At 53.8% G+C, this 18835-nt stretch overlaps 8 protein-coding genes across 8 annotated transcripts; 3 read left to right on the forward strand and 5 right to left on the reverse strand.

Moving 5' to 3' along the window:
- Positions 1-4071: 4071 nt before the first annotated feature.
- Positions 4072-4965, reverse strand: LMH87_011207 (uncharacterized protein; the record flags this gene model as incomplete). The annotated part of the gene is made up of 5 exons (XM_056200308.1): positions 4072-4205; positions 4404-4498; positions 4715-4746; positions 4867-4886; positions 4953-4965. The coding sequence occupies 5 exons, from the start codon at positions 4963-4965 to the stop codon at positions 4072-4074; spliced, it is 294 nt and encodes a 97-aa protein (XP_056052171.1).
- A 1397-nt stretch (positions 4966-6362) lies between these two features.
- LMH87_011208 (uncharacterized protein) lies at positions 6363-7139 on the forward strand (the record flags this gene model as incomplete). Its single annotated transcript, XM_056200309.1, has 1 exon — positions 6363-7139. The coding sequence occupies one exon, from the start codon at positions 6363-6365 to the stop codon at positions 7137-7139; it is 777 nt and encodes a 258-aa protein (XP_056052172.1).
- Positions 7140-10030: 2891 nt separating this feature from the next.
- On the reverse strand, positions 10031-10698 carry LMH87_011209 (uncharacterized protein; the record flags this gene model as incomplete). Its single annotated transcript, XM_056200310.1, has 2 exons — positions 10031-10533; positions 10641-10698. 2 exons carry the CDS (start codon positions 10696-10698, stop codon positions 10031-10033), a joined length of 561 nt encoding a protein of 186 aa, XP_056052173.1.
- Positions 10699-11040: 342 nt separating this feature from the next.
- LMH87_011210 (uncharacterized protein) lies at positions 11041-11826 on the forward strand (the record flags this gene model as incomplete). Its single annotated transcript, XM_056200314.1, has 1 exon — positions 11041-11826. One exon carries the CDS (start codon positions 11041-11043, stop codon positions 11824-11826), a length of 786 nt encoding a protein of 261 aa, XP_056052174.1.
- A 280-nt stretch (positions 11827-12106) lies between these two features.
- Positions 12107-13683, reverse strand: LMH87_011211 (uncharacterized protein; the record flags this gene model as incomplete). Its single annotated transcript, XM_056200315.1, has 2 exons — positions 12107-13485; positions 13539-13683. 2 exons carry the CDS (start codon positions 13681-13683, stop codon positions 12107-12109), a joined length of 1524 nt encoding a protein of 507 aa, XP_056052175.1.
- Positions 13684-13940: 257 nt separating this feature from the next.
- Positions 13941-15441, forward strand: LMH87_011212 (uncharacterized protein; the record flags this gene model as incomplete). The annotated part of the gene is made up of 2 exons (XM_056200316.1): positions 13941-14164; positions 14226-15441. The coding sequence occupies 2 exons, from the start codon at positions 13941-13943 to the stop codon at positions 15439-15441; spliced, it is 1440 nt and encodes a 479-aa protein (XP_056052176.1).
- A 336-nt stretch (positions 15442-15777) lies between these two features.
- LMH87_011213 (uncharacterized protein) lies at positions 15778-16470 on the reverse strand (the record flags this gene model as incomplete). The annotated part of the gene is made up of 1 exon (XM_056200317.1): positions 15778-16470. The coding sequence occupies one exon, from the start codon at positions 16468-16470 to the stop codon at positions 15778-15780; it is 693 nt and encodes a 230-aa protein (XP_056052177.1).
- Positions 16471-17164: 694 nt separating this feature from the next.
- Positions 17165-17554, reverse strand: LMH87_011214 (uncharacterized protein; the record flags this gene model as incomplete). The annotated part of the gene is made up of 2 exons (XM_056200318.1): positions 17165-17414; positions 17481-17554. The coding sequence occupies 2 exons, from the start codon at positions 17552-17554 to the stop codon at positions 17165-17167; spliced, it is 324 nt and encodes a 107-aa protein (XP_056052178.1).
- Between the last annotated feature and the right edge of the window lie 1281 nt (positions 17555-18835).

Here is an 18835-nt window from a genome sequence, read left to right on the forward strand (position 1 = left end):
CAAGCCTGAGAGAACTGTGGCGGGCAGCAACGCTATTGGTCACCGCAGAGTAGGCTTGGCGATGCAGAGAAAGGATAGAAGGCGAATTTAGAGTTTACGGCTACTCCGCTTGGCTCAGCTTCATTCAGCACATCAAGCATTGGCCAATCTGCCCACGGGCCAAAATGGTAGCGTGTAAAGAGTGGCGGTTACTCCGAAATGCTAAGGTTGTGCAATAGCCGTGTGACCATGCAATGGCAATGAATTTTGGGAGGTGCCCAGAGCCGACGGCTAAAGCCGACAATCCAAGCATTTGCAAAAACCGATCCTGCTGCCACCTTGACTGTGCAGTGGTATCTTTAGCTACGTTTGGGTCTACATTTGATGCGAGTCGGTGTAAGCTGCAGCGGGATTATCAAACGACAAACGAGGCTGGCATTGCTGCCTGAGCAAGCTGTCTGGAAAACCGATTTAGACACACTTATCAGAAGCGGGGGAAGAAGAAAAGGAATTCCCACCAGATGCGCATTTTTTCCTCCTAGTCCCAAGCCACCTGCCACGGCAGCGTGCATGCATGCATACCACGCAGAGGCGGCTGCATGATGGACGTATGCATGCAGCTGCACCCCCCACCGTGACAACGGCAAAGAGCCCATTTATCCGTGGCCGAAAAATGGACATTCTCGGTGGACTGGGTGGGTGTGGAGATCGCGATGGGCGGTCTTGTTCACGACAATTCACCGCCAGAGACCGTGCGCACACGCAGAGCCCCAACAACGGTGATTGGCGAGAGCGCGGATTGGGCTGCAAGGAACCGCCTGCAGCGCTCATCCGTTCTGGATGGACCAGGCAGCGTTGCATGCTGGACATAATCGGCCAAGCCAGGCCAGCCGCGGATGCGAGGCATGGCTGTTGTGGTACAGGGAGGGGTTGAAAGAGGGGTTAGAGGAGGGGAGTTGGCTCATCATGGGCTTAGAACTGATGCACGCCTTTCTCACGTTGGCGGTGTAAATTGGCGGAACCTCTCCCATTTAGATTGGCAGGAATGTTATATTGCATCTTGTGAGAAAAAGAACTTATTGCCATTGGCCGTGCATACTCGAAACTGAGGGGACTCACGGCGTTGGGAAAGCGATTGAGTTGAGCTGTGCGATGCTGGTACGGAACGATGCAGAGCCGAACCGTAAAACCGCTGGCTCAATATTTACTGTACTGGTACTGAGCAGACTGTTGTGGCGCACGTACGTACGTGTGTAAGCTGATAGGGAAGGCCGCTTGTGGCGCTGATTTTCGCTTTTTGCGACGGGCGGGGAGAATGTGATTCAGGAAGTACAAGCAAAATGAAGCAGCCTCATGGATAACATAATGACTTTGGTGATATCCCATGCAATTGTGCAACGAATTATGTTTATGAGGGTTCATCCTGTCCTGCTGACCACGAGCATGGGGTGACTGCAGGGAGGCTGGCAGAATTGTGGCAGCCCGTGTAAGAGCTGCTGCTTGATTACATGCATGCATGTAGATTGATTCATTGTTTGCTGTGGTCAGACCGTCACGGGGCATCTGATGCGGGGAAAGGCGAAAAAAAAGAAGACATAAGCAAGACTGCAAACAAAGTGCACTGCTGTGCATGATGCACCTGGCCGGATCGGAGCAGCTCCGCGGTATAACTATCGCCGTTGCGGTCGTGGGTGCATCTACTTGCGCGAGTGACTGCGATGGTGTACGGATACGGGCATAGGTAGCGTCCACATGACAGGAGCCAAAAGCAACGACGGGCGATCGAAGGATCAGGAGTAAAGGACATGGCCAAAGCCGGGGATGTGATGGGGTTTTACAAGGAAACACAGATCTCATGGCCAATATCCCGATGGGGTCAAAGTAAGACACCGCTGTAGTCAGGCGGTAAAGGTGCAGAGGCAGGACAAGAAGCAAAGAAACTGGCTGGGGCTTGTAAAGGGTTCTAGTATGTAGAGCATCCAACGCCAGGAACAATGGCCGCGGCGGCGTGCGACTGGAGATAAATCGGCCCAGGCTTGGCAGGTAAATATTGGCGGTGTCGAGAGTGGGAAAGGAAAGGCCCATGCCGCCCGTTGAAGAGGAGAAAGACTGTAAAAAGAAACCATCGACCATGGCGCCATTTCTCTGGGGGAGGGGCCAGTCAGTCAACCAGTTACCAGTAGTCCTGGTCTGGCTGAAAAAAGCAACCCGCGCGCGCAAGCCACCTCACCGCCATGGTTGCCTTTTCAAAGACGGGCGAGGCTTGCAGACGGCGGCGGGAGTAGCTAGGACGGGCGGGAAAGGAAGGAAAACAGTACTGGTGTAAGATAGCCTATTGACTAGCTGGAATCACCAATATCCGAAAACGGCGAGCGAACTGTGGGTATGTCGGCATCGTGCGGGGGGGTTTTTGGCTTGGTTTATCATCAGAAACCTCTTTCCCCTCTTTCCTCTTTGTTAACGGAGATGATGTGCAAAGGTTTAAGTTTTCACTAACTAATTGAAACATGGTGGGTGTGGCGATGCAAGTTCTTGCTAGTGTAAAGCGCATCGCTGTTCAGCAAGGCAGGCAGACTGAGAGCAAAGACAAATACAACACAAAAGGCGGCTCGTGAAATTACACTCGACGATGATGGTCTTGGATCGCCCGCCGGAGAGACATGTCACGCGTGATGGAAGAAGGTTTGTGATGGCATCTCAGACCTGATGACAAGAGCTCGCCGCGCGGATTTTATCGGAGCTGCTGCTACCAGTACAACAGAAATACTCGGCAAAGCCCAATAAAACCCCTGCTGGCGTCGCAAGCTATTTGGCGGTCGGCCGGCCGCATGGAGATCCCTGTCTGCGGGGGAAGCTACGTCAGGTCAGCTGGACAGCCATCATGTCAGGGCCAGGAACCAAGCTGCGCAACGCTCGGCAGCACCAAGCTCAAAGCGGGCAAGCCTGGGTGTGGTGGTGCCTGAAAAGGCCCCCCCGTGAGCACAGCAAGCATATTGGAGCGATGGGGCCTAGTGACAATTTCCGCATGTTCAGCAACTATCGACTGTTGGGCGAGACCGGGGTTAGCGAGAGAGAAACAGCAGAGAAGAAGCAAAAACGACAGATCGCCTTCACACAGGCGGTGATGCAACTCTAGCGAGGTTGCGACTCCTCTGCTAGCCCGTTGCGGAGTAATAACATGGTGATGAGAAACGCCTCGCAAGCCCGCTGGGTCTTTTTTCCATGCGAGAGTCGGCAAAGCCACAGTTGCCACACTACTGGTGAGTAGTTCGTCCTCGACGAGCACCGCCCCAGCTGGCCAACCCGAGCCAAGCAAAGTGCGGAGCAAGAAGAGAGGATCAGTAAGAGGTAGACTGGCCCTACACGCCGCCATGTACGTAGTTATTCGGTAGTGGTGATGTGACGGACTCGGATGTTTGTGACGACGAGCATCACACGCTCCCTCGCATGACTAGTTTAATGAATGCATCAGGCGCAAAACCGTCGGACGAGGTTTGGGTATTGTGTAGTAACGCAATACCCTCGAGCCGGTTTTAATCGGAGTTGATTGTCATTTATGAGGCACTGGGCGGTTTTAGGAAGACAATCACTATATTCAGTAACCGCCGCCGTGCATGCAAATCTCTGATGACACCAGGGTCAAAAAGCATCATCGGCGCTGACGCTGGTGGACTGCTGTAAGTCGTCTGTAGGGATCTTGCGATTCACCCACTTGAGAAGATTTCAATTGCGAACAGACGTCATGTATGGATACCTTGGTTTCAATTTTTTTTCTGCGCCGTCTTCTTCATCGCCATGACCCTGTCGTGCCCTGGCGTATAGCTGGAGCTAATATTGGGACTGCCCCAATCGCCGGTTTCGTATCGGCTGGCCGGTCAATTCTGCTGCTTTTTTTTTTGGCACACCAAAAGAGGAGACAAGAATTGGCAAGGCTCGCGTGGATGGACACCGTGATGACATTGATCGTGCTACGGAAGGAAATAGGCTGCGAGCAAAGCCCGAGGCAACACAGCCCTCCGGCCGGCCATGGCGGGCGTGGCGGGCGTTGCTGAGGTGGTTTTACGAACGGGCTAACTAGTTAGTGCTCAGTGGTTATACTGATACGAGTGGGAGAGATACGAGTGAGTGAGCGTCCTCAGCCCTTTCGCGATGCCAATCCAGGCCTAGTGCTGCGTAGTTCGCCTCGTGCACTTCGTCAGGCGCAAGCTGTGACTGGCTGGGCATCCCTGCCATCGAACGAGAGCTACCAGCTCGTACCTCACTTTGGCAGGGATGCGCTAACAAGAACGATGGTGTGAGCAAGCTTGAGGCTCTTGCGCTGGATGATCATACATAGCAAAACCTGGTTTCTTTCTCGGAAAGATGGTGAACGGTCTCGTTTGGATTCGCAACGTAGAGGATTGGCGGTTTCAAGATGCACATACTTTTTTTTTTGGCAGGCACGGTGATTGGTTGAGAAGGGTTCTCCCTGCTTTGGGATCGAAGATGCGGAGAGCCGCAGCGTGCCAACTGGTTGTTACTGGCCGCAGATCAGCGTCATACATACGTTTAAACTTTATCCCTTCGATGGGTTAGCATCTTGACATTGGCGCATTCATCGAACAGTAGCAGCCGCGGGGCAGCCATGGTTCTCGACGCTTTCTTCTTAATTGCTTTTCGGTGTCCGTTACATGAATCAGGATCGAAACCATGAGAAACGGACATGGGATTGGTAGATTATGGCTCTTTGACCTACCGTGAAAATTTATTCAGCTGTTGTCTCCCGCCCTTAACAGGTGTAAGTAGTCGCTCATTTCCGAACCGCCCACTGCGCCGCGGAACTCGAAGCGAAGTGAATTTGTCTGTCGAAGGGACTAGTCATAAAGAATGACTGTGATTCATCGAGACATGGACATTTTCCTCGGCCGCTTCATCACGGTTAGCGGGAAGAGCCAAACTATGTGAAGTAGATGAGAGTGAATCAGACGACTCACGAGAGAGCGTCATTCACGCAGAAAGCTAAAACAAGCCCCGTGATTAGCTGGTAAGCAGACCGCTTCGCGGGCGACCGCGTGAAGCAGGGCCGGGAACGCGATTGCCCGTCTAAAAAAAAGAATGCAACCACTTTAATTTACTGAGGAATGTCTTGGACGGGGTTTTGGCGTTGGTCATCGTCAGGTACAAGTCAGGAACGGCACAAGAGTCAGACAGTGTGGAACTTGGCCGAGGCCGAAAGCAGCAAGGCGAGAGAAGGCTTGCGGCTGGACGGCTGTGAGAGTCAGAGGCGAGCCGTGGCGGAAATTAATCAGCGAGTTGATGAGAGGATGAGTGAGCTTGAAATTGAGAGCATAGGCTGTGATGAGTACGAAGCTAAGACTGCACGCAAAGCAGTATCGTGGCCGCCAAACATTTCAGTTTACGAAGAAACCTAAAATAAAACAAAACAAAACAAAATAAGAGCCGATCTACCCAGTCTTCCGGAGGAGCAAGAAAGAGTACGAGAGCCAAGAGAAACACCTCTTGAAAGGGACCCCACCGGCACCCCACCCACTGCATCGCCTCTGTTAGACAGTCTCCACATTTCGTTTTCTTTTTTTGTGCCTGTGCCTGTGCCTGGCAGCTGGCAAACTCGGCTGCCCAGGCTGGGCCAGCTGGCAAAACGCCGCAACTGGCGGACCGCCGGCAGCAGCAGCAGCAAACGCAGCACCGCACCGCCAGAATGTCCGCTGTCCGCCAGCTGCCACACACACACTTTAGACACTCCCCACACACACACCCCTCCCGGCTGCTTCGGATTCCACACCTGGTGCCTGCCTCGCTGCCCTGCTGACCGCTCGCTCCGTTGGCCTTGGCTTGGCTGGCCGCGAAGCCTTTTCGCCTTTGCCTGCGCCTGCCCAGCTGCTGCCCAGCCCAGCCCAGCTCGCTGCCCCTCCCGCCTAACCAAGAGCATCGTCATCCATCTCCACCCACCCACACACCCTCTCGTACCGCACAAGACAGACAGACACCACGCACTCAGCCCCGACGCATATATGTAATCCTGCCCGCCCGCCTCACCCGCCCGAGGATTCCTCTTGCCTGACCAATATATTCCAACCATCACCAGTTTTATATACTGCTCGGCAGACACGATAGGCATCACTACATTGCCCTCACCATTCGTTTACCGGCTTACACCTTGACACCACCGCTACAACTGCCACCGCTACAAGGGTATTCTACCACTTACAACACTCCAACGTCAGCATCACCATCGGATTCACTCGCACCTCATTTTGCCGACTGATCCGCCGATACTCCGGCCATCTGCCAAGTAGCTCTGTATATATATATATCATTGTATATACACGAGCTCCTTTCCATTGCTTCTCCAAGCACGCCTTCCAACTTACACAACATCCACAATGCACGTTCTCAACGGCTTCAGCACACGGCGGAAGTCGCCCAAGCCTCGGGACTTGCATATTCGCAAGATTTCCTTCTCTGGCTGCTCACTCTCTTCCGGCTGCTCCATTGAGTCTGCCTCCTCCACCTCCACGACCCGCGGTCCCAGCCACCACCGCTCCGACAGCGATGCCAGCTACGATCCTCTGCGCCTGCATCCCATTGCTCAACCGCCACCCCGCCTCCACGAGCGTGCCTTCATTGCCTCGCCCAAACGCCGCCAAGAGGATACGCCACGCACATTCTACAGCGACAGCGACACGGGGAGCGCGGGCTACGGCGTCAGCGTCTTCGAGTATGACGACAGCGACACCGAAGTCGACGAGGATGAGGACGCTGTCTTTGAGCAGGTCCACACCAACAGCATGCCGCCTATGAGCAGCCCTCTTGACCATGATGCCGACGAGTCGGACGACGAGGACTACTTCTTCATGCAGCTGGCCAAGCGCCGCCCGCAGATGCCTCGCTCGCATTGGTCCGAGTCCACTATTCAGACACTCGCCCAGCTTACACCGGCCGCCAGCAACAAGGCCACGCCGGTGGAGCGACTTGAGGACCCAATTGAGCAGGCCCGCATGATGCTGCCCAACTTTAGCTACAAGCACAGCACCGTTCCCGCCCGTCCACGCATGAAGGCCATGGATAGCGTCGAGCAGCTCGTCAAGCGTGGCGGCTGGAAGCGCAAGGCGGTTCTGCTGGACAACCAGGAGAACACTGCTCCTACCGAGATGAACTAATATCTCGAACACACACACACACACACACAGAACACTACTCTCCTTGACGACAAGTCTTTCTTTCTTTTCATGTCTCTTGAAATTACCAGCAAGTTTTTTGGATATTCGGCACACAACATCGGCGCATTTACAATACCACTTCTTTGTTATTTATTGGGAACCAGGATTTTCACGGATGTTCAGAACAGCTATTATCGGACCCAGTCACCACTTACCATTTTTGTTATAATCATTATTCTGTTACATAGTTTTCTTGGTTAGCAGGACAATTGTCCCTTGCAACCGATTTTGATACCAGCGCGCGCCAGAGGCCCGCCCCAGCAAACAATGCTACTACTTTTTTTCTTGATGAACAAAATTTTCCTGCTTCTCATCGTGCAATTTCGCTTGTTCAGCCACACTGAATCGCGCCCTGCCTTGCCAGCGACCGACTTTAGCTGAACGACCCTTGTCGAGCTGTGGATAGTCAGAGCCCCAACAGTGGTTTTAAATGAGCGGACAAGATTCAATCGTGCGTTTTTCGCTCAGCCCTTTTTTTCCTTCCTTTGCTCTTCCCGGCTGGGCGTCTGTGGAGCCGTTTAATCTCGCCATGTCCGCCCATGTCCACTTTCACATTCTCCGAGCCCACCAGCAAGACAATAGTCAAGCACAAGTCCAATCAAATTTTTAATTTTTTTTTCACTCTGTGTCTTGTGAAGGAAAAAAGACCCTGAAAATCGAGAGACCCTGGTCCTTGCCCTGGTCCCGTAATCGCTCTCGCTCTGTCATAGCGCGCTGGTTGTCCCTCACGTCATCAGTGGATTTGTCACCAACTTTCTTCCTCCCTTCGTATTTGACTTTTACAACCATGTTTGGAAATATTGTTTGTTGATTTTAATTTTGAGTTGCACTGTTGTACTTGTTTGATTAATTTCTCGTAGATACCTAGTAAACACTCCATGGCTGACACAGGCGGCTTCTAGGCCCCCCAAGATCTCAAATAGCTTTGACTGAGAAAGGGCTAGCGACTCGTGTCAACCCGAAAGCAGCCATTGAATCTATCCGCGGGGGGCCGCTCTCGTTCCTGACTGACCCTGCTGGGGCGTTGTGCACTTTAACGGCATTCGTACTCGCGCCAGCGGACTGAAAATAGATTGGCTCATGAGTTAGTTAGCGACAAGCCCTGTCTCTGCCCAACGCGTATCGCGTCGAATCAACTCTCCCTCTTCTCTCTCTCTCGCTCTTCAGCGTGGCGCTGCTGTTGTGGCTGATATTCAATAGAGGCACAAGCCACTGAAATCGAGATGAGAGTCGGGCAATCTGTCTTCGACACCGCCCCTTGTTTTCTTTTTTCTTTTTCTTTTTCTTTTTCAAATGGCGTGCAGCCATCGCTCGCCCGCCAACATTGATTGATTGCCATCTCATGCACGCTCCGAGCCGCATGACCTTGTTCGTAGTGCCAGGCACCACCACCGTGAACGGCCCCGCCCATCAGCATTCCAAATCGGCTTCACAATGTCTTGAATAGCTAATTCAGGGGTACTCTGTGGGGGATTCTCGGTCGTGGATGCGCGGGTTGGGGGTGTTGGCAAGCTCAATGCGTTGTAGCAGCAGAAGCAAAAAAGCAAAACGGTGTGCGGCAGAGAGGCGGAGAGGTTCACGCACTCTCACGGGAATGGCTTCGTCCTGCACGCTTTGCTTTTTCTACGGCGCCCATGGTTTTTTTAGCCAAAGTCTAGCGCTGCCCCTGGCTGTCACCGACTTTCAAAAAGTCACCGACTTTCTTAGCATTGGCATCCCAATCTTGACGCGAGATGTGGCACACCCGTCCCGTTGGGCAGCAGACATCATGACCACACACACCACCACACCCCCTACGGGAGCGGGCGAAGCCGCGTGTTGCCTGTCTCAAGCCTCGACAGCCATGACGTCTAGAAGGGCCCAAGGAATGGCGGATTGCTTCCTTTTTTTGGTCCTTCACTTCTTATCAGCTGACATCAATCACTAGACTAACAGTAGGCGTTTTCCAACGAGATCTAGACTTGACGGCGGACGCCAATGACACTTTGTAGTGATATAGTCACGCCTCTCGCTGAGATGAGGACCGCCTTCTCATCAGTTGATAATCTGATTCATTCTCGCTAATCGTAGCGGCGGGATTTTCTGACCGCCGGACTTCAATTTACACTCGAGCAGACCACTTACACGGCCCCTGCTGTTCTTCGATCGAAAGGCAAGCAAGCTGCCTTGCTCTGCAATGGGACCCTACTGTGGCGCACATGCCTATGTTAGCATCTGGCATCGATATCTTTCCTTTATTTTAACAAGTTGCATATGACGGAAAGAGGATGCATTCGCTGGTATGCCCGGTCTCGCCCCATTGGCGAAATAGTTCCTCCGACGCATCCAAGTGTAGATTCAAGTTACTTTATTCAGCAAATACCAGGGAACAAACTGCTCAATCATCACGCTGTGCCTGTTACTTGAGAAACAAGGCTATTGACGTATTGGCGTCCTCATACGCGAACCTACTTGTCTTCATCGGAAGCAACATGGTCAGGAAACTTGATTGTCGTCGGCCCCTGCTTGATACACGTGCTCATTCGCACGTGTTTCCTGCGTATTGAAACATCCCCATCCAACCCCGCGAATGAGAGCCGTCGTCTCAAAGCGCAGCGCTGAGAGCAAGCTTTGGCTTGGCAGAGTTAGGGTGGCGCGAGTTTTGTGGCCGTTGCATCACATCTGAGCTCCCAATTTTGGTGGTCCGAGATACAAAACACAAGTTGATGCATTCTATATTCGTAAACTACAATATTTCCGGGGCCCATATCCTACATCAGTAAATCATTCATAACATGTACATATGGTCAGATGACCACAAACTTCGTTCGTATCCCAGCACCAAAGCACATCTAGTACCAGATACGCTTAGACCAAGGAACAGGCCCGTCGCTCATAGAGAGACGCTTCAATTCATCTCTAATCATTTGACGGCGCTCCACTGCGTCGACAGGCACTTTGCTCTTCGACCAAGGGTCTGGGTTCTCCACTGCCCACGACTGCTGGGCGATTTTGCTCTGAATGTCCTGCAGCATCTGTCGCTGCTTCTGCGTCGCCTTTTTCATTTCTTCCTCCTGGTCGATTCGCGCCTCGTTGGGTTCCGCTGGCGCCTTGTCATTTGTCGATACGGGGATCTCAATGTGCTGTCGCTGTGCGCGGGCTTCTTCGTCTGCCTCGCTTTCGTAGAACACAATAGACCCGTCCTCCAGCTCTGTGATGCGTGCCTTGAAGCGCTCTGGCAGGTGTGGCTTCGTCACGGGCCTTATCCGCGGCCGGATTGCCTCGCGCAAATCGTTGACTGTCCGTTGCTGAATGACATAACCACTGAGGAACAGCGCCAGAGTACACAAGAAAACTATAAACACGGATCAGTCTGCGGCCGTTATACTTCTGCCGGGGATATGTAGTAAGGTCGTTGGCGAAATGTAGCGCTGGCATGCGGCTGGATGGAATGCGACTTACTGACAATGCTCGTCAGGATAATGGAGACTTGCGACGAGGTGAGGAGCACTCTCTTCATCTTGTCATACACTCGTGGGCCAATCTGAAGAACAACAATAAGTTTCAGTGAAGAAGAAGCTAGACTAGCAAGTCGTTCAAATCATAAATGCATGCGTTCTGTCCGTTTTTCGTTCAAGCCTGGTCGGACGACTGCCCAGATCTAAACGTTGTGGCGTCACTTCACTGGCCCCGCGTTGGCACAGCAACAATCTTATCGCGCCAACCTTTTTTGAAGCGCATCCAACCAAGCTCAACCTGAATCCGGGTCGCGATCGTAATCCAATCGTGCAAAGAAAAAACGCGGTCGAGATCGAGAACGTTCGAAATCTGCAAACGTACACAGCCCTCTTTTTCTTCGAAAATGTCGAAATCCGAGACGGTCCACGCCGATGCGCGGCGCTTCCTCGACGAGCGCGGCAGCAACGTCGGCCTCGCGCCCAACGGCCTCAACCCCGCCAACATTATGGAAAAGGCCGTCAAGGACCGCATCACCGACAGCTACTTCTACAAGGAGCAGTGCTTCGCGCTCAACGAGGCCGACATTGTCGACCGCGTCGTCGAGCACGTGCGCTTCATCGGCGGCACCTCGGGCATGACGCAGAAGCCGAGCCCCTTCCTCTGCCTGGCCTTTAAGCTGCTGGAGCTGTCGCCGTCCGACGCTGTCCTCGCCGAGTATCTCGCCTACGGCGGCGAGCACTTCAAGTACCTGCGCGCGCTCGCGTGCTTCTACCTGCGCCTCACGCGCCAGGCCAGGGACGTCTACGAGACGCTCGAGCCCTTTCTCGCGGACCGCCGCAAGCTGCGCCGCAAGGGCCGCGACCGCACGTACCTGTCGTGGATGGACGAGTTTGTCGACGAGCTGCTCACCAAGGACCGTGTGTGCGCGACGAGCCTCTGGAAGATGCCGAAGCGCGAGACCCTGGAGGACGCCGAGGTGCTGGAGCCGCGCGTCAGCCCGCTCGGCGACTTGGAGGATCTACTCGAAGAGGAAGACGAGGGCGAGGAAGCAGAAGCGGAGAGAGACGAGGAGGGTAGGAGCTCGGAGAATAGTAGGAATGGCCGTGAGGAGTCGGGTGAGATCTCGGAGCACGATGGCATGGACATTGACCGCGAAGACGACCGCAGAAACGACAGCCGAAGTCCTTGAGAAGCCATGCGGGCTTTTCGCACATCAAAAATCACATAAACGCAATTGCTTCTGCATTGAAACCACCACTTTCGCACACCAATGGCCCAACATTCTGTAAGCCGCCGAAGAAGCAGTGGGAGCAAAGATGCGCAACGGGGAATCGCTAGCGAAGCGCTGCCAACCCTGCGGCATGCCAGAGCCAAACGACGGAGCGGGTTTTATCTCTGGAGAATTTGAAAGCTCTTCAGTGGAGCTGGTAAATTTCTACACATATGTACAATATAATATACACGCTCATTCAAGAGCTCATTGCCTCTTGCAGCTTGCTCGCCATGCTTAATAACCTTTGATCATCCCAGTACTGCGCAATCAGCTGCATGCCAACAGGCAGGCGACTCTGCTCCGGCCATACCGGCACACTGACAGCAGGCAGGCCGGCCAAGCTCGCCGGCACAGTGAAAACATCATTCGTATAGGCATCAACGCTGCTTTTCGACTCCAGGTCCTTTAGCTTCGGAGGAAAGGACGGCGCCGTAGGGCAAAGGAGAAAATCGACTTGCACGGGCCCCCGTTTGTCTGCAAGCTCGAGATCGGCGGACATTTCACTGAGATCAAACTGTCGTGGTTCGTATAGAGGGTTCTCGAGGCCAAAGACTCTGTCAAAATCTTGCTGCACACGCCGACGGACCTTTTGCGCTTGGATAAAGTAGTTGTCAATCGCTTCCGAACTCAGGCTATATGTGCCGAGAAGGATGCGGCGTTTCACCTCTTCTCCAAAACCAGAACCACGAGCTTCGGAGTAGAGTGTGTCGCCCGCGGCATCGCCATTCGCACCCCTCACTCCGTATCGTACACCATCGTATTTGGCCAGATTCGAGGATGCTTCGGCGGGGGCGAGGACGTAGTACGCGCAGAGCGCCTCTTTTGTCGAGGGAAGCGATACGGGCACTATTCGAGCGCCTTGGGATTCTAGGCTAGAAGCAGTCGCTGCCCAGACCTCGCGAACCGCAGGATCAAGCTCTTCTATGTTGTATTCGGCCGGAATGCCAATTGTTACATCGCGCAGTGGAGGCAGCTGAGAGGGCGACGCCTTGGCGCACCGTTGCCTTGCTTTTTGACTTAGCGATGTAGGGTCGCTCGGGTCATGCTCCATATAAAGGCCAGTATTGAAGACAATGTCCGAAATCGCAGATGCGTCATGGGCCAGGATGCCGACAGTGTCTAGCGAATTGGCATACGGAACCACACCATATCTCGACAGCAAGCCATAGCTCGGCTTGTACCCGACCACGCCTGTATACGCGGCCGGTAATCTGACGGAGCCACCCGTGTCTGTGCCCAGCGCAATGTCTGCGTCGCCGAGCTGCACTGCGACAGCGCTGCCGCCAGAGCTACCCCCTGCGGACAGCTGCTCGCCCTCTGAGAGCGGGTTTGAGACTGCGCCATGCACAGAGTTTGTAGAGTACGACCCCATGCCGAATTCGTCCATGTTTGTCTTGCCGACAACATTGGCGCCTCGGGCGCGGAGCTGCTTCACAATGGTCGCCTCAAAAGGCGAAACGTGCGCGACGAGTATGCCAGAGGCGCATTGCGTCGGGAGACCGGCCGTGGCGATGTTGTCCTTGACAGCTACTCGAAAGTTTGTATTCTTGTTAGCTTTATTTGCTATCGTATCATCTGTAATGCTCGTCAGTGATTGCTTTCCAGAGACTGGACGCTCTGCAGCGTACCATGGGAGACAAAGTGATTGCAAGCACTCAGGCGCACGGCTCGTGATGACGCAAACGAGCGTCGTAGACTTGTTGGGTTCCGAAATAATATTCTGTTTGAATCGACGCGGCAGCTTGCCCAGCGGCGCATAGTTGCAGCAGTCATGATTGCCTGCAGCTGTTGGAGCTGGCAGAGTTCCGTCGCCAGTCGTAGCTTCTGAAGGTTTGGAGGGTCGCAGTTCCGCTGCGGCGCGGAACTCCACCGCTGGACCTCGACATTTCAGCGGGCAAACGGTTCCACGTTAGGCAGCCAGACTACCTTGACTTCAGAATTTAACAACGCGCAGCAATACGATATACGGTTTAACCTATCGCTGCAGACTGTGGACATTTTGCGATCGCTTTCTTTGACGATCGACATTTATGTCTTCCAAGCGAGACTACGACGATGTGGACGACACGGAGCCATCAGAGCCAGAGAACAAACGCTCCCGCAAATCACGGCAAAGGCAGAGCTCGTCGATAGATCCAAGCTCGGGCCAGAAATATGTTTTTGCTAGCCATTATAATGCGTCAACAATTCCTGTTGGGGAAGAGTCAGATTTCGAGGATGACACGGACGCAATGGCGTATCTCATGTCTGTGAGGTATGTAGTAGCATTTTTCGCCCGTCTTGCGGTCCTCAGCTAATTGGTGGCACAACTTCAGAACACAAGCATCCGGAATACCGCACGTTCTTGCGGCGCCGAAAGTACAGATCGGTCCACAGCTTCCGAGCGACTTTGTCAAGATCAAGCTTAAGAGATCTGATGATGGGGAAGTCGAGGAGGACGACGATCAGGTTGACAGAAGCATATACGATACTGGTATTAGCGACAGCAGAGGCTTCTACGACGATGGTGCATACATCGGCCGAGACGACGATTGGGGGGGCGAAGGCAGCGATGACTGGGACGAGGATGAGGACGAGAACGCCGAGGTTTCAGAATCAGCCGTTCTAGAGTCATACTTTGCCGCCATCATGCAGCAATACTACCACCTACGTGCTATTGTGAACAAAACTCCTCCGGCGGATGCAGCCAAGCGCATTCACTCTTCTCAAGCGACCTATGCATCTTCATTTGGCCCAGGGTCGACAGCCATAAAGGTCTGGCCTCCACTCCTTCGCAACACAGATCCGACTCCTCTTCAAGTATCCCTCATGTCAAAAGACACCGTCATCAGGGTCCTGCGCATCATGCTTGGAGGCAAATTTCTGCGCCGTGGCTATCCACTGCCCGAGCGCACCAGTCGTTGGATATGGGCTCTGTTGGCAAGGCTACCAGAGCGGGGGGAGCTCAACTACTCGGAAATCGGCTGGGTGCGGGATCTTGGTCGAAGGGCCGTGTTGCTGGGCAGAAGTCTATCCGAAATGGCCGCACTGCGGGACGAGCTTGCAGAAGGTGGGTTGGGAGTGAATGATGCTGTGGACGCCAGCAGCAGTGACGACGAGGTTGTTGCGGATGAGCCTGCTGCCCAGGACGACGTTGGCACGCCAGCTGCAGAGGAATCTGAAACCGCAAAAGACCTGCCAGGAAAAGGATTGGTAGAGGAAAGCGCCCACGCGGAGGAGGGGGAAGAAGAGGACGTGGCAATGGACATTGGATCTGACTCTGACGAAGGAGAGATTCGTGAGGACGACAAGGACAAACCCGCCGAGAAAGACAACATCTCATTGGAAGCAGCCAAGTTTGCTTTTCTTGCTCGGCTGGAAGCAAAAGCTTCCGATGATGAGCAAGATGATGAACAAGACAAACTTGACGCCGCCCGGGAGCGATCTCGGATTAACATGCGGGCGACGCTCAACATGATTCTCACCGTTGCGGGCGAGTTTTATGGGCAGAGAGATCTACTCGAGTTTCGGGAGCCGTTTGTCGGCATGTAGGTTCACAGGCGGGTTGTACGATACAAGGTTGCACTGTTACCGTCACGTTTTTGTCAACATTATTGTTTATTTCAGGTCGAACTAAACCAAGATACCCTGGCGGAAAGCCATAGCATATTCCTAATGAACCAAAAGTCGAAAGCCGAAAAAAAAAAAAAAAAAAAAAAAAAAAGGGAATAGCCACTGCACGACATCTACAGACTTTCTGGATTCGCCAGTCCCAAACGCCGTGCGCCATGAAATCACAAGTAATAAAGAAAAAGAAAAGAGGTCCGCACTCGTACAAAGGTTCCCAACGTAGCGTACATCGTATCACCGCTCAGACTGGTAACCAGTTTAGACAGCCATGTTCAAGTCTTGCTCCTCGTCAAAGACGAGGAACTCAGCGTCTTCAAAGTCCTGGTCGACCTTCATATTCTCCTGTCCGACGTGTCTGCCAACGGCAGGCTTCGTCTTGCGCGAGCGCGGAATTGCCAGAAGGCGCGCATTGCCGCGGCTTCCGGGGCTGAGCTCGCCGTGGAGCTCCCGCGCATCCTCGTCGTCATCGTAGATGCGCTTGCGGGAGGGCGTGGTGGCGGTCTCCTCGCCGCCGTCGACCGTCTCTTGGGACATTGTCAACTCGGGCACGGCATCCTCGTCGGGGACGTCGTCGCGCGCAAAGGCGGGCTGCGACTCGAAGCCTCCCACCCTGTTGATGCCGCAAAAGGGGAGGAGCTCGCGCGAGGCGACCCTGGTGCTGCTGCTGCGGACCTTGGGGGCGTTGGGGACGGTGTTGTCGGTCCACAGCTTGAAGGCGCTGGTGCCCTCGGTCTTGTAGCCTTCGGGCACCGACTTGCGGACGCGCATGCCGACGCTCAGGAGGTTTGACTGGATGCTCGCCGGCAGCGTAGGCTGTTGCTGCTGCTGGCGTGCGGTCTCGGCGGAGGCGGGCGAGCCAGAGTGCGCACCGAAGAAGGAGGTGATTTGGCGCTGGGACGGGTCCGCCGAGGCGCCGGCGAAAGGACGCTTGACTCGGGCAGTGCTGGACATGATGAAGAGATCAATGAGTTGATGGCGAATGCGATGTGGTCTGGTGAGATTGTGATTTTTGGACGTGGCTGGCCAGCAGCGACAGCGGCAATGGTTTTTCTCTCGTATCGAGAGCGATGAGGTGGTAAATTAGGGTTTTCGGGTCTGATGCGGCTGTGCAAGAACGAAACTGGATGGCGGAAGTGAATACGACGAGATTATCGCAGATGCAAACGTGTGAAAGAATACAGCAATGAGGAGTGGAGAGGGTATGAGAGGGGTTGATGCAGGCGACGATGTTGCGTCACAGATGCAGGGCCCTTGTGCCTGGATATGCAGAAGAAACAGGGTCACTGAGTGAGGGTTCAGTTTTAGCCTGGGAATGGGGGCCTGGCAAAACCGGCTCCGGCAAAGGGAGCAGAGGAGCAAGGAACGGGTTGGTTGCTGGGGAGAGAAAAAGCGGATCCTTGCGTCAGCAACCCAGACGCGTCCCTGTCGCGATTTTTCGCGTAAAGTGACTCCGTCTTCCAATCACCCGAGCTTCATTGTAAGCGCAGCCAAACTTTTGTTATGCAGCCGATTCGTACGAGACAAGCGAGGATATCTATACTTCGTTTGCTAAAATGCCTCCGCACGCTCTGTATCGGAGCCGAGACTATATGCCAACTTGCCAGCGGTGCCATTCATATCGTCATTATCTTCCAAACGGAAACAGTCAAAGGCAGGCGGCGAGCTCGAGCATGCGCAGCTTCGGGCCTTCGCTCATAAAGGACGGCACATCCACAACAATAATGAAGACGGCGCAGACGTAGATGGTCCACCACTTTTCCAGATGCTGCTTCGGGGACCATGACACGCTGCGCTCGGGGATATCATGGCTGCCGTTGCGCTGCTCCCCCAGTAGAGGAGACGCCTCGTGGCTGCCGTCGCGGGCCGCTTTCAGTTGCAAGCAGCAACGCTCAAGGCTTTGGGGCAGCAATGCGACACGAATCGGAGTGAGGTCGCTTCTTGGGGTGAAGATTGGTACCTACTCGCCCCCCGTGGCCGCTGGATTCGCCTGGCTGTCTGGGGCCAGGGAAAGGCTCCGAGGACGAGGCTCCAGCATCTGTCCGGAATAGTCGGAATAGTCAGCACATCCGCAAGGCGAGCCTGTACCGAAACAGCGCACGAAACGAGCTGGGCTAACTAATGTTTAGTTCTCGAGCAGCTAAACCTGCTGATTTAATTAGTTGCGATGGATTTCTGTTTCAGCCAGGTCCGGAACAGGGCGCTCAAAGGCGACGACAATAAGGCTGCAGCTTGGCGGGCGGTCCACTGAAGCGGCGCTGTACGTCAACAAGACGTTGCCCGAGGTCCACTGTGATACGGTCACCTCGCCACTAAATGCACCAAATGCAAACCCCCGGGGCCGCTATCAAGCCCGCTGATCCTCCATGTGTGTTGTGTTAGGTAGTACAGGGCGATGAACCCGTCGACATCCCGGAAGCTCGCCTGCTTGATCACGGCAATAGGCAATGTCACTTTTTTTCCGCTGTCTTGCATTCGCTGCGCTGCGGAAGGCTTGCGGACGAAGTGACTGACAATCGGCCATGGAGGTTGTGCCAAGGGTGCGGATCATTAGCGAAGTCACTGGCATTGCTATCCGAACGGAACACTGGCATGTTCATCCCAGGCCAAGATATCGGTCTCAACGGCTGACCCTATGCATGCTTGACATCAGAATGGCTTCCTTTCGGTAAACATTCTCCGGCGTCTCATGTGGCAGAGGGTAGTCACCGTTCTGTAGCATGTTCGTAGAATCAAGGCACTGGAGAGATGTCATGCCCCAACCGTAGAACGATCGCTTGCTTGAGGTAGAGTTTTCTGACATGCCGCTGCTGTATGCTCCTCAAGAATTAATATCTGGCCTTTCAAAATCCTCTTTACATGTAACAAGCCAATCTAGTCGTCGAGTGTAGAGAGAGTCGTTCCGTGTTTCCCGCAAGCCCCAGTCGAACGGACGGGTGCTTGGCGCGCATGTTTTTCACTTCCATTTCAAGATCTTGTGTTAGCTGCCTCAATTTTTGCCCTATAACCAGATGGTGTTCAGCTTTTTGAGGACGTTGCATTGCTCGGCAAACGAAATGTAGCTTAGACTGACGGTATCTCTTTTGTGCGACTCTATTTTGCTCCTTCCTCTTCTTTGTAGCCTCAGCTAAGGACTTGCATTCTCCTCGAATGGTGTTAGCATGCATAGAAATTGACATAGCTCTGTTTCGTTCATTTTGCGGCGGCTTTACGTTGCTCAAAACCTCGCCTGACGTGGAGAGCAATCAACCGGGGGCCGAGGAGGAGGAGGTCCAGGCATGTCTGCTTAAATATGCACGCACTTAAATTACGACTTTAG

The sequence above is a fragment of the Akanthomyces muscarius genome, chromosome 4 (assembly GCF_028009165.1).
Source record: "Akanthomyces muscarius strain Ve6 chromosome 4, whole genome shotgun sequence".
Classification (NCBI taxonomy): Eukaryota; Fungi; Ascomycota; class Sordariomycetes; order Hypocreales; family Cordycipitaceae; genus Akanthomyces; species Akanthomyces muscarius.